This window comes from Kogia breviceps, chromosome 1 (genome assembly GCF_026419965.1).
Source record: "Kogia breviceps isolate mKogBre1 chromosome 1, mKogBre1 haplotype 1, whole genome shotgun sequence".
Lineage (NCBI taxonomy): Eukaryota > Metazoa > Chordata > Mammalia > Artiodactyla > Physeteridae > Kogia > Kogia breviceps.
Genome location: NC_081310.1, coordinates 63,388,176 through 63,401,746, shown reverse-complemented (window position 1 = coordinate 63,401,746; position 13,571 = coordinate 63,388,176). Strand labels below are relative to the sequence as shown.

At 34.6% G+C, this 13,571-nt stretch overlaps 1 protein-coding gene and 1 pseudogene across 10 annotated transcripts in view; one reads left to right on the top strand and one right to left on the bottom strand.

Moving 5' to 3' along the window:
* Positions 1-13,571, top strand: part of CD46 (CD46 molecule) — a 53,930-nt gene that overhangs the window by 20,133 nt on the left and 20,226 nt on the right. For all 10 annotated transcript variants that reach the window (XM_059045663.2, XM_059045680.2, XM_067032581.1 and 7 more), the window contains exons 4-5: positions 3,914-3,999; positions 4,842-5,039. In XM_059045663.2, coding sequence (XP_058901646.1) covers positions 3,914-3,999; positions 4,842-5,039 — 284 coding nt within the window. The remainder of the gene's footprint in view (positions 1-3,913; positions 4,000-4,841; positions 5,040-13,571) is intronic.
* On the bottom strand, positions 1,041-1,576 carry LOC131745365 (ubiquitin-ribosomal protein eL40 fusion protein-like; annotated as a pseudogene).

Here is a 13,571-nt window from a genome sequence, read left to right as displayed (position 1 = left end):
AGCATTTCTTCTTGAGGAGTATAGTGGTCACAGACTTGCTAAGCTTTTAATTCTGGGATTCTGGGTATGTCTTAATTTCTCCCTCACTTTTTTTTTTTTTTTGCGGTATGCGGGCCTCTCACTGTTGTGGCCTCTTCCGTTGCGGAGCACAGGCTCCGGACACGCAGGCCCAGCGGCCATGGCTCACGGGCTTAGTTGCTCCGCGGCATGTGGGATCTTCCCGGACCAGGGCACGAACCCGTGTCTCCTGCATCGGCAGGCGGACTCTCAACCACTGCGCCACCAGGGAAGCCCTCTCCCTCACTTTTGATGCTCAGTTTTGCTGGGATAGAGGATTTTTGATTGACAGGTTTTTTTTGTTGTTGTTTGTTTGTTTGTTTTTAGCACTTTGACTATATCAATCCACGGTCTTCTGGTCTCTGAGTTTCTAATGACAAATCTTAATTAGTATCCCTTGTATGGGATGATTCACTTCTCTCATGCAGCTTTCAGCATTCTTTGTCTCTAGAAAGTCTGATTATCATGTATCTTGGTAAGATGAATACAAAGAGACCCACACTTAGAATTTTAAGCCTTTGGAGAATTTTAAGCTTTTGGCATATTTGTTTCTTTTATCAAATTTGGGAAGTTTTCAGCCATTATTTCTTCAAGTGTTCTCTCTGTCCCTTTTGCTCTATCTTCTCCTTCTGAGAGTCCCACAGTTTATATGTTGGTCTGCTTGTTGGTGTCCCACAGATCCCTTAGGCTTTGTTCACTTTTCTTCACTCTTTTTTCTTTCTGTTTCTTAGCATCAATAATTTCCATTACCCTATCTCAATTTCACTAATTCTTTTTTCTTCTCAAATATGCCTTTAATTCTTCCAGTGACTTTTTCATTTCCATTAATGTACTTTTCAACTCCAGAATTTACTTTTAGATTCTTTTTAGGTTTTCTAGCTCCTATTGATATTTCCATTTTGTTTACATATTGTTCTCTTGACTTTCTACATTTCTTCCTTTAGTTCTTTGTGCATCTTTATCCCAGTTATTTCTTTCAAATTTTACTGAGGCTCCAGGGTGGGGCTTAGGCAGGGAGCAACCCTGTGGGCAAAAGAAGAGCCAGTGGAGAGGACATATCTGACCTTCTTCTTGGGGCACAGGTTGTTGATTTGGCCACACTTCTTCTTGTGGCAGTTGACAGTACTGGTGTGCAGGTGAACATAACACTTGCAGCAGATCTTTTTGTCACAGCTGTACTTCTGGGAAAGCTGGCAGAGGGAAGACTTGATGATAATACCCTGTGGGTGAAGCACCAAGTGTAGGGTGGATTCTTTCTGGATATTATAGTCTGAGAGAGTACAGCCACCCTCAGCTGTTTGTCTGCAAAAGTCAGACTCTGTTGGTGAGACAGGGTGTCCTCAGTGTCTTTGATTTTGGTTTTGACATTCTCAGTGGTCACACTGAGCTTGACCTCAAAAGTGATGGTCTTGCCCATCAGGGTCTTCACAGAGATCTGCTGTTTGGCTTCTTCATTGGCTTCTCTGTGTCTGCTGTTTGGCTGCTTCACTGAAGAAAAATGGGGTGGCAGAACTGGCATCCATTAATTTCCATTGAGAGTGCCCTCACAGGACATTTAAAGTCTTTGTTTGATAAATTTGTCATGAGGTCTCCTTCAGAAAAAAATTCTGTTCATGTATTTTTCCACTGTATGAGCCGTATTTTTCCTTTCCCGTTTCTTTGTATGCCTTACAACTTTTTTGTTGAATCAATGTTTGAATCTAATAATGTGGTAACTCTGGAAATCAGATTCTGCCCGCTACTTAGAGCTTACTGTTTTATGGGTTGTTTTGTTTTGTTTTAGTTTGGTTTTTTGATTGTTGTATGGTGTCTCTGTGCTGAGGAGCAGCCTGACATATAAACTTGAAGGTCTTCTCAGGTTTTTTCTGAGCCTTTCTCTGGGCAGGCGGAATCATTTTCTAATTTGTTTCCACATGACAGTTATTTTTGAATGTCCTAGTGTTTAATGTCTGGCTCTTGTTAGTGGAAAAAAAGTAAAAGTGAAGGGGAGGGGCAAAGGATGCTGGATTTTAAATCCCTTAAATATCACTTGTCCAGTGTTGAAGGAGCTTGAAAAAGTTGGGGGAGGTGTGACAAGAAAGGCTGCCCACCTCTTTTTCCTGCTTCTCTGTGATCGGAAGCAGCAGTGATAAGAACACAAATCCCTGCTACTTGGAGGGAAGATTCCTTTTTGCCCACCCTAGCTCCCACAGGCTACTTATAAACGGCTCTAGCAACACATGTACAGATGCCAGCTGGTGGGGGGGGGGGAATAGGTAGCTGCCACTGTGCTAAGAGCTAAAATTGACTGAAATCAAGTTAATTTACTTAAGTCTTCTCCTAGTAATTGCAAGCCATGAACAGATTCTAGACTTCCAAAATAGTGATATCAGGCAGATTCTGTCAGTGTCATCATCAAGGTGGGGAGACAGATTTCTGTTGCCACTTATTTTGCCATCATCCCAGAATCCTCTCCTAATGCATTATAATCTAGAATCAATGAATTAGCCTTTGGGGAAAAGTCCTCTGGAAGTGGGTACATGAAGTTACACTGTGTATTTTTTAACTTGATCAAGTAAAAATAGTGGAATATCCAGTGAATGTTTCACTGGAACATATAGAAGAGGCTACTAGGCACCAAGAGTTTAAGATGTAGAGTCAAGGAAGTTGTAGCCCTCTTGAGAAACACAATATATAGAGAGAGGCATCAGAGCAAAATAGTAAATGAAAAGTACCAAGTAGATAGAATAATTCATGATCATTACAATGAGAGTCCAGAAGGAGAAGGGTGTATTATTAATTTAAATCATTGGAGAATATTTCATTGAGTAGTATTCCTGAACTCCTACTAGAAAGATACAGGCATACCTTGGAGATATCGCAGGTTCATTTCCAGTCCACTGCAATAAAGCAAATCAAATGAGTTTTTTACATACATTTATGCTATACTGTAGTCTGGTAAGTGTGCAATAGAGTTATGTCTAAAAAAAATGTATATACCTTAATTTTAAAATACTGTATTACCAAAAGATGCTAACCATAATCTGAACCTCAGAGTCATAGTAGTAACATTAAAGACATTGATCACAGATCACTATAACAAGTATAATAGTAGTAATAAAATTTGAAATATGTGAGATTTACCAAAATGTGACACAGAGACATGAAGTGAGCAAACATTTTTGGGAAAATGGCACCAATAGACTTATTTGATGCAGGGTTGCCATACACCTTCAATTTGTTAAAAACTTAATAAAATGAAGAGCAGTAAGATAAGGTATGCCTATATTCTGAATATTAATAAAGAATCTAAAGAATATTATCTAAAGAATGTTTAAAAAAGCTAAAACTTACCTAGTACTCACTACATGCCAGATGCTAACTCATCCAGTCCTCGAAACAGTCCTATGAGGTATGTAATGTTACCCCCCTTTTCATAGATGAGGAAACTGAGCAAGAGAACCTTGCCTAAGGGGCTTGCCCAAGCTCAAATAAGTCAGTCTTAGAGCTGGAACTTGAATCCAGGCAGGCAAGCTCTAGGGCCTGATCTGTCTGCTCAGTCCTTACTGAGCAGAATGGTGTGAGCAAAAGGGTAGAGAAGTGAACGTGTGATGCATTTGCCAGAGATAGCAGAGGGGCTACACTGACAACATGACAGAGTAATTTAGACATTTTGCTGTGAGTCAATGTCTGGTCACATGCAGAAACTCTATTTAATTAAGTTGCATATTTAGTTAGCACTTACATTATATTTTGTTTAAGGAACTTCTCCCTCAAATTACTGTAGTGCAGGAAAACAACCATATAAAATTGTTTTCATTATTATGTCTATCTTGTAACTACTAAAGAACATAGTAACTTTTCTTTTCTCATTTAGTTATTTCTTAATTGGACCAAGTATTCTATACTGTGAGATTTCTGGAAGTACTGTGAACTGGAGTGATCATCCTCCAATATGTGAAAGTAAGTATATTCTCTCTTTAGAATATAGAGGAGCAGTTCTCAAACTTTGGGCCTCAGGACTCCTTTATGCTTTTAAATTAACATAGACACCAATGAACGTTTCTTTATGTGGGTTATGTCTATTGCTATTATTATATTAGAATTAAAACTGAAAAGTTTTTTAAATAATTATTACTCATTTTTAAGAAGAGTAAGCACAATACCTGTTAGTATATACAACGTACTTTTATGAAAAATCAAAAATTTCCAAAACAAATAGTGGCATTGTTTTACATTTTTGCAAATTTCTTCAATATCTGGCTTAAAGGAAGACATCTGGATTCAGTCTCTTGCAAAATCACACAATTTATAGCCTCTGGAAAATTTCACCATACACTTGTAAGGATGAAAATGAAAAATGATGATAATACTTGGTATTAATGGGAAGAACTGACTTAGTGAATAGATATATTTATAAATTATGAAGTGTTTCTCAACCAGCACTGAGTTCTGTTTTTAATCATAATTATATTGTATCATTAAATTGTCATCATCTCTTATGATGAGAACAAAACTTAGTATGGCCTTGCAGATAAATAAATGTGTTTCATATAGGTTTTTAATGTCATTATTTAAGAAAATTAGTTTTATTTTAAATAATTCACTTCTAAATTAATAGTTTGAATTTAGGATAATACATTTTCTCATAGAAACCTTCTAAGTGGATATTGGATTCACAACTAGCTTGTAGAAATCATATGTTAATGAATTTATTAAAGACAATTTATAGACCTTTACTAACTGCTGTTTAATCTTTTACCTTTCCTTTTGCCTTTTATGTCTTCTATTTTTCCCTTTCTAAGAGATTCAGTGTAGACCACCTGGAAAAATTCTAAATGGAAAATACACAAATAGCCACAAGGAAATATTTGAATATAGTGAAGTAGTAACTTATAGTTGTGATGCTTCAAGTGGAACAGATCAATATTCACTTGTTGGAGAGAGCAAGCTTGTTTGTATTGAAAAGGACAAATGGAGTAGTGAACCTCCTCAGTGTAAAGGTAATAATATTTCCATTTATTTCCTTCTTAATTTGTAAATACTGTAGAAACGCTTTGTAAATTGTTTTACTTACAAGTAAAAACAGCCATATGTGCTTGATCCTCTGTTAAATTGGTTTCTAACTTAATTTAATACCTCTACTTGTAGAGCTTACCCCTTCTCACCCCACAGGTTCTTGGCATTCCAGTTTATACATTGTGAACTACTGTGTATAAGCATGAATTAGGACTTCTTTCCATGAAAAGCATCAAAAAATTAAACACACACTTTCTTAAACATAAGAAAGTGTTATCTTGTATTACAAGAAGTCTGACAGTTTTGGCTACAGGAAATCATAGTGTAAATTGTAAAAGATTAATTGTCTCACAGATATGATTTATAAACTCTGGGCAAATCTTACTTAAAGACAATGTTTAAGGCATTAGATCATGATCAAAAGCAGGGAGACACTAGAGGGATTTTTACTCTTGAAAGAAAGGGTCCACTGAATAATAGCAAAATATTTACTCTTCTCAAGTGAACATGGAACATTCTCTAATACCATATTCTAGGCAATAATTGTTAACAAATTTCAAATAATTGAAATCATTCAGAGTACATTATCTGATCAAACTGGAATGAATGTAGAAATCAAAACATAAATCTAGAATATCCCCAAATATTTGAAAATTATGCAGATACTTACAACTAATAAATAAATCAAAGACAAAGTACTAACAAGGGAAATTAGAAAGTGCTTCGAATATAATAAAAATGAAACACAGCATATCAAAATATCAGAACTTGTGGGATACAGCAAAAGCATTGCTTAGAAGGATATTTAAACCATGAAATACTTATATTGGAAAAAGAAAAATCTCAAATCAATAATCTGAACTTCTACCATAAGGAACTAAAAAAAAAAGAGCAACTTAAAGCCCAATAGGAAATAATAAAGACAGAGAAAAAAATCAATGATATTGAAAAGAGAAATAATAGAGAGAATTAAATCAATACCTGCTTCTTGGAGAAGATTGATAAAATGGATAAACCTATAGGTAGTTTGACAGGAAAACAGAAGATACAAATTACCAGTATCAAGAGTGAAGAAGAGGAGGTCATTACATATACTGCAGACATTTAAAGAACAGTAAGGGAATAAAACAAACAACTTTATGCCTGTAAATTTGACAACTTAAACCTTCTTGCATGTAGATTTTGTCTTTCCTTTTGTTATTGTGGTATATCACATTGATTGATTTCCATATGTTGAACCATCCTTGTGCAGAAGGAAATTTTGTCAAATGCATAAATAGCATTTGACAGAATTCAACATCCATTCATGATAAAAACCCTCATGAAGGTGGGTATAGCAGGAACATATCTCAACATAATAAAGGTGATTTATGACAAACCCACAGCCAACATAATCAAAGGTGAGAAGCTGAAAGCCTTCCTGAAATTCAGGAACAAGACAAGGATGCCCACTCTCATGACTTCTATTCAACATAGTATTGGAAGTCACAAAAGAAAAAAATAAAAGCTATCCAAAATAGAAAGGAATAAGTAAAACTGTCACTATTTACAGATGACATAATACTCTATATAGAGAATGCTACTCTACACAGAAACTATTGGAACTAATATATGAATTCAGCAAGGTAAGAGGATACACGATGAATATACAGAAATCTGTTGTGTTTCTTTACCCTAATAATGAAATGTCAGAAAGAGTAAGTTAAAAAAACAATTCCATTTAAAATTGCATCTACAAACAAACAAACAAAAACCCTAGGAATAGACTTAACCAATGAATTGAAAGACCTATACACTGAAAACTATAAAACATTGATAAAGGAATCTGAACATGGTTCAAAGAAATGGAAAAATATACTGTGCCCGTGGATTGGAAGAATTAATATTGCTAAAATTGCCATACTACCCAAACCAATCTACAGATTTAATTCAATCCTTATAAAAATACCTGTGACATTGTTCACAGAACTAGAACAAATAATCCTAAAATTTATATGGAACCATAAAAGACCCAGAATTGCCAAAGCAATACTGCGAAAAAAGAAGAAAGCTCAAGATATAACCCTTCCTTGACTTTAGACTATACTACAAAGGTACAGTAATCAAAGCAGCATGGTGTTGGCACAAAAACAGACATGTAGATCAATGGAATAGAGAATCTACTCCATTGTAGTTCAATGGAACAGAGTAAAGAACCCATAAATAAACCCATGCACCTATGGTCAATTAATCTACAACAAAGGAGGCAAGAATATACAATGGAGAAAAGACAGTCTCTTCAACAAGTGGTCTTATGAAAGCTGGACAGCTGCATGTAATACAATGAAATTAGAACATCCCCTCACACCATATACAAAAATAAACTGAAATTGTGTAAAGGCCTAAATGTAAGACATGACACCACAAAACATAGGCAAAACACTCTGACAAAAGTTGTAGCAATATTTTCTTGGGTCAGTGTCCCAAGGCAAAAGAAACAACAGCAAAAATAAGCAAATGGGACCTAATCAAACTTAAAAGCTTCTGCACAGCAAAGGAAACCATTAACAAAACCAACAGACAACCTATGGAATGAGAGAAAATATTTGCAAGTGATGCAGATGACAAGAGGTTAATATCCAGAGTACACAAACAGCTCATACAACTCAATATTAAAAAAACAAACAACACCATCAAAAAATGGGCAGAAGACCTAAATAGACGTTTCTCTAAAGAGAAACATACAGATTGCCTACATGTATATGAAAAGATGTTCAACATCACTAATCATTAGAGAAATGCAAATCAAAACCACAAGGTGTTACCACTGGTCAGAATGGCTGTCATCAAAAAGTCTATAAATAATAAATGTTGGAGAGGGTGTGGAGAAAAGAGCACCCTCTTGCACTGTTGGTGGGAATGTAAAGTGATGCAGCCAGTAAAGAATACAGTCTGGAGGTTACTTAAAAAACTAAAAATAGAGCTATGATCCAGTTATCCCACTCCTGGGTATGTCTGGGAAAAGCAAAAACTCTAATTCAAAAAGGTACATGCACTCCCAATGTTCATAGCAGCACTATTTACAATAGCCAAGACATAGAAGTAACCCATGTGCTCATCAACAGGTGATTGGATTAAGAAGATGTTTTTTGTGTGTGTGTGTCTGTGTGTGTGTCTGTATGTGTGTGTATTGGCATATTACTTAGCGTTAAAAAAGAATAAAATAGTTACATTTTAGCAACATGGATGGACTTAGAGAATATTATGCTTAGTGAAGTTAAGTAAGACAGAAAGACAAATATGATATCAGCTGTATGTGGAATCACAAAAATAATACAAATGTTTCTATATACAAAACAGAAACAGACTGACAGATGAAGAAAACAAACTTATGATTACCAAAGGGAAAAGGGAGGGGGGCAACAAATTAGGGGCATGGGATTAACAGATACAAACTACTATATGTAAAATAAAGAAGCAACAAGTATTTGCTATATAGCACAGGGAATTATATCCAATATCTTGTCATAACCTGTAATGGAATATAATCTAAAGAATAACCAAACAACAAATCACTATGCTGGATACCTGAAACTAACAGAATATTGTAAATCACCTATACTTCAATAAAACATTATAAAAAACCTTCTCATGAAGTGTACTGCAGGCCCCATGTCCTCACTGGGGAATGATACCAAACATTTAAGGAATAAATAGTAGCAGCCCTACACAAAGTTTTCAAGAAAACTAAAGAGATAGGAATACTTCTTAACTCATTTCATGAGGACAGCACTGCTCTGATACCAAAACCAGACAGAAACATTGCAAGAAAATTACAGACTATATCCAAAATGGGCATAGAACTAAAACTTCTTAAAATATTAATAAATCAAATCCTTGCCTATAAAAACATAAGAATACATCATAATTAAGTAGGATTTATTCTATGAATGCATGGATGATTGAAATTTAAAAATTAATCAGTGCAATTTATCATATCAAGGAACTTTGAAGAAGAAAAAAAAAACACTCTTGCATTCCTATACACTAACAACGAAAGATCAGAAAGAGAAATTAAGAAAACAATCCCATTCACAAATGCAACAAAAAGAATAAAATAACTAGGAATAAACCTACCTAAGGAGGTAAAAGACCTGTACTCAGAAAACTATAAGACACTGATGAAAGAAATCAAAGATCACACAGATGGAGAGATACACCATGTTCTTGGATTGGAAGAATCAAATTGTGAAAATGACTATACTACAGAAAGCCATCTACAGATTCAATGAAATCCCTATCAAATTACCAATGACATTTTTTACAGAACTAGAACAAAAAATCTTAAAATTTGTATGGAGACACAGAAGTCCCTGAATAGCCAAAGCAATCTTGAAGGAAAAAAATGGACCTGGAGGAATCAGACTCCCTGACTTCAGACTATACTACAAAGTTACAGTAATCAAGACAATATGGTACTGGCAAAAAAAACCAGAAATATAGATCAATGGAACAGGATAGAAAACCCTCACACATCTATGGTCAACTAATCTATGACAAAGGAGGCAAGGATATACAATGGAGAAAAGACAGTCTCTTCAATAAGTGGTGCTAGGAAAACTGTCCACTTACATGTAAAAGAATGAAATTAGAACACTCCCTAACACGTACACAAAATAAACTCAAAATGGATTAAAGACCTAAATGTATTACCAGGCACTATAAAACTCTTAGAGGAAAACATAGGAAGAACACTCTCTGACATAAATCATAGCAAGATCTTTTTTGACCACCTCCTAGAGAAATGGAAATAAAACCAAAAATAAACAAATGGGACCTAATGAAAGTTAAAAGCTTTTGCACAACAAAGGAAACTATAAAAAAGACAAAAAGACAACCCTTAGAATGAAGGAAATAGTTGCAGACGAATCAACGGACAAAGGATTAATCCCCCAAATATATAAACAGCTCATGCAGCTCAGCATTAAAAAAACAAACAACCCAATCAATAAATGGGCAGGAGACCTAAATAGACATTTCTCCAAAGAAGACATACAGATAGACAAAAGGCACATGAAAAGCTGCTCAACATCACTAATTATTACAGAAATGCAAATCAAAACTGCAATGAGGTAACACTTCATACCAGTTAGAATGGGCATCATCAGAAAATCTACAAACAACAAATGCTGGAGAGGGTGTGGAGAAAAGGGAACCCTCTTGCACTGTTGTTCGGAATGTAAATTGATACAGCCACTATGGAGAACAGTATGGAGGTTCCTTAAAAAGCTAAAAATAGAATTACCATATGACCCAGCAATCCCACTACTGAGCATATACCCAGAGCAAACCATAATTCAAAAAGACACATGCACCCCAATGTTCATTGCAGCACTATTTACAATAGCCAGGACATGGAAGCAACCTAAATGCCCATCGACAGACGAATGGATAAAGAAGATGTGGTACATATATACAATGGAATATTACTCAGCCATAAAAAGGAACGAAATTGGGTCATTTGTAGAGACGTTGATGAATCTAGAGACTGTCATACAGAGTGAAGTAAGTCAGAAAGAGAAAAACAAATATCGCATATTAACGCATATATGTGGAACCTGGAAAAATGGTACAGATGAACTGGTTTGCAGGGCAAAAATTGAGACACAGATTTAGAGAACAAACATGGACACCAAGGGGGGGAAGCAGCAGGGGGTGGGGATGGAGGTATGATGAATTGGGAGATTGGGATTGACATGTATACACTGATGTGTATAAAATTGATGACTAATAAAAACCTGCTGTATAAAAATAAAATAAAATAAAATTCAAACAAAAAAAAAGTCACATGCACCCTGCTGTTCATTGCAGCACTTTTTACTATAGCTAGGTCATGGAAGCAACCTAAATGCCCATCAACAGATGAATGGATAAAGAAGTTGTGGTACATATATACAATGGAATATTACTCAGCCATAAAAATGAGCAAAATTGGGTCATTTGTAGAGACATGGATGGACCTAGAGACTGTCATACAAAGTGAAGTAAGTCAGAAAGGGAAAAACAAATATCATATATTAATGCATATATGTGGAATCTAGAAAAATGGTACAGATGAACCAGTTTGCAAGGCAGAAATAGAGACACAGATGTAAAAAACAAAAGTATGGACACAAAGGGGAGAAAGTGGTGGGGGAGGCGGGTGGTGTGGTGTGATGAATTGGGAGATTGAGATTGACATGTGTACACTAATATGTATAAAATAGATAAGTAATAACCTGCTGTATACAAAAATGAATAAATAAAATTCAAAAAAAAAAAAAGAGAACTAATGAGAGCTTAGAGTATGCTACATATTCTCCCTTATTTGGGCCCAGAGCCATTTGCTTAGACAAACCTTCCCTTGAATATATTGGATAATTCTGTCTCCACTTCTCATTAGCTCTGTAAGTTATTTAACTTCTTTGAATTTCAGTTTCTCCTGCAAATAGAATGCCTAACTTAATGTTTATTTTAAAGATTAAATCTTCTAGCATGTGCCAAAAAAAAAAAAATCAAAATAAAACCACACATGATCACCTTAATAGATGTAAAAAAAAAAGAGTATATGACAGAATTTATCATCTTTTCATTATAAAACTCAGCAAATAAGTATATAAGGGAACTACCTGAAGCTGACAAAAGGCACGTATAAAAATTCCCCAGCTAACATTATACTTAATAGTAAAAGAGTAGTTTATTTTTACTTAAAGTGGAACAAGACAAGGATGTCTACTGTTAACCATGCTATTCAGCATTGTATTGGAGTTCCTAGACAGTACAATAAGGCATACATATTGGAGAGTAAGAAATAAAATAGACTTCATTCACTTATGACGATTGCTTTTGTAGAAAACTTGAATGGCTGAAGTTTTAGCAAGGTTGCAAGATACACGATCAACATACAGAAATCAACGGTATATCTATATACTAGTAAAACATCATTAGAAATTGAAATTTTTCAAGCACTGTTTATACCAGCTCCAAAACATAAAATACATGCATATAAATCTAGCAATATATGTGAAATATTTAAATGGTAAAAACAACTAAACACTTATAAAAGAAATTAAAGAAGACCTTAATAAATAGAGAAAATTCAGTGGTCATGAATTAGAAGACACGATATAATAAAGATGTCAGTAATTGATCGGTAAATTCAGCACAACCCCATAAAATCCCAGAAGAACTTGACAAACAGGTTCTACAATTTATTTAGAAAGATAAAAGAACTAGAATAGTCAATATAAATTTGAAAAATAATTATAGACGTCTCGTTCTACCTGATGTCAAGACTTCTTATAAACCATGCTCTAAGGAATATAATCAAGACAGTGTGGTATTGGTGAAAGGATAGCCATGTAGAGCAGTGGAACAGAATAAGTGTCCAGAAATAGACCATTTCAAATATGTCCACTTGATTTCATCACAGATATACAAACAATTCATTGGAAAAATGGTAAAATTACAGGCTCAATTCAATATACATCATGCACAGAAAGAAGAAAGCACCTCAACCTATGTTAGCACCATAGACAAACATTTACGTACAATGAACCAAAGACTTAAATGTAAAACCTAAAACCATAAGGCTTTTACCAGAAAACATAGAAAATATTTCTGCCTTAGCCAAAGATTTCTTAAGTCAATGCTAAAAGCATGATTCTTCTTCTTTAAAAAAAAAAGTATTAATTGGACTTATTAAAAACTCAAAATTTCTGCTTCAATTACACTGTTCAAAGAATGAATAAAATGAGCCACAGACTGGGAGAAGATATTTGCAAAATACATATCTGCTAATGGACTTGTATACAATATATAAATAACTCTCAAAACACGATAAGAAAAGAACGCAATTTTTTTAAGATGGGCAACATATTTGAATAGATCTATTTCACCAAATAAGATATATGTATGCCAAAAAAGAACATGAAAAGTTGCTTGATATCGTTAGTAATTACAGAATGGAATTTAATACCATAGTGAGGTATCACTAAACAGCTATTAGAATGGCTGAAATTTTTTTTAAAAAAAACTAAAAACGAACAATACCATTAACTGGCAAGTATATGGAGCAATTGGAGCTCTAATACATTGCTGGTAAGAATGCAAAGTGGTATGAACATTATGGAACACAGTTTGGCAATTCCTTATAAGGTTAAATATACATTTACCATACAACTCAGCAACATAAGTAAAAAGGTATGTTTATATAGAAACCTGCATGAGAATATTCACAACAGCATTAGTCATAATCGTTCCACGCTGGAATTAGCCCACATGTCCTTCATCTGGTAATGGATGAACAGCCTATACCACATCCATACAATGGAGTAATATTCTGCAATAAAAAGAAATGAACTCCTGAATCATGGCAACAACAGGAATGAATCTCAAATGCATTATGCTAAGTGAAATAAGCCATACTCAAAGGCTGTGATCCCATTATGACATTCTGGAAAAGCAACATTATAGGGACAGAAAACAGATTAGTGGTT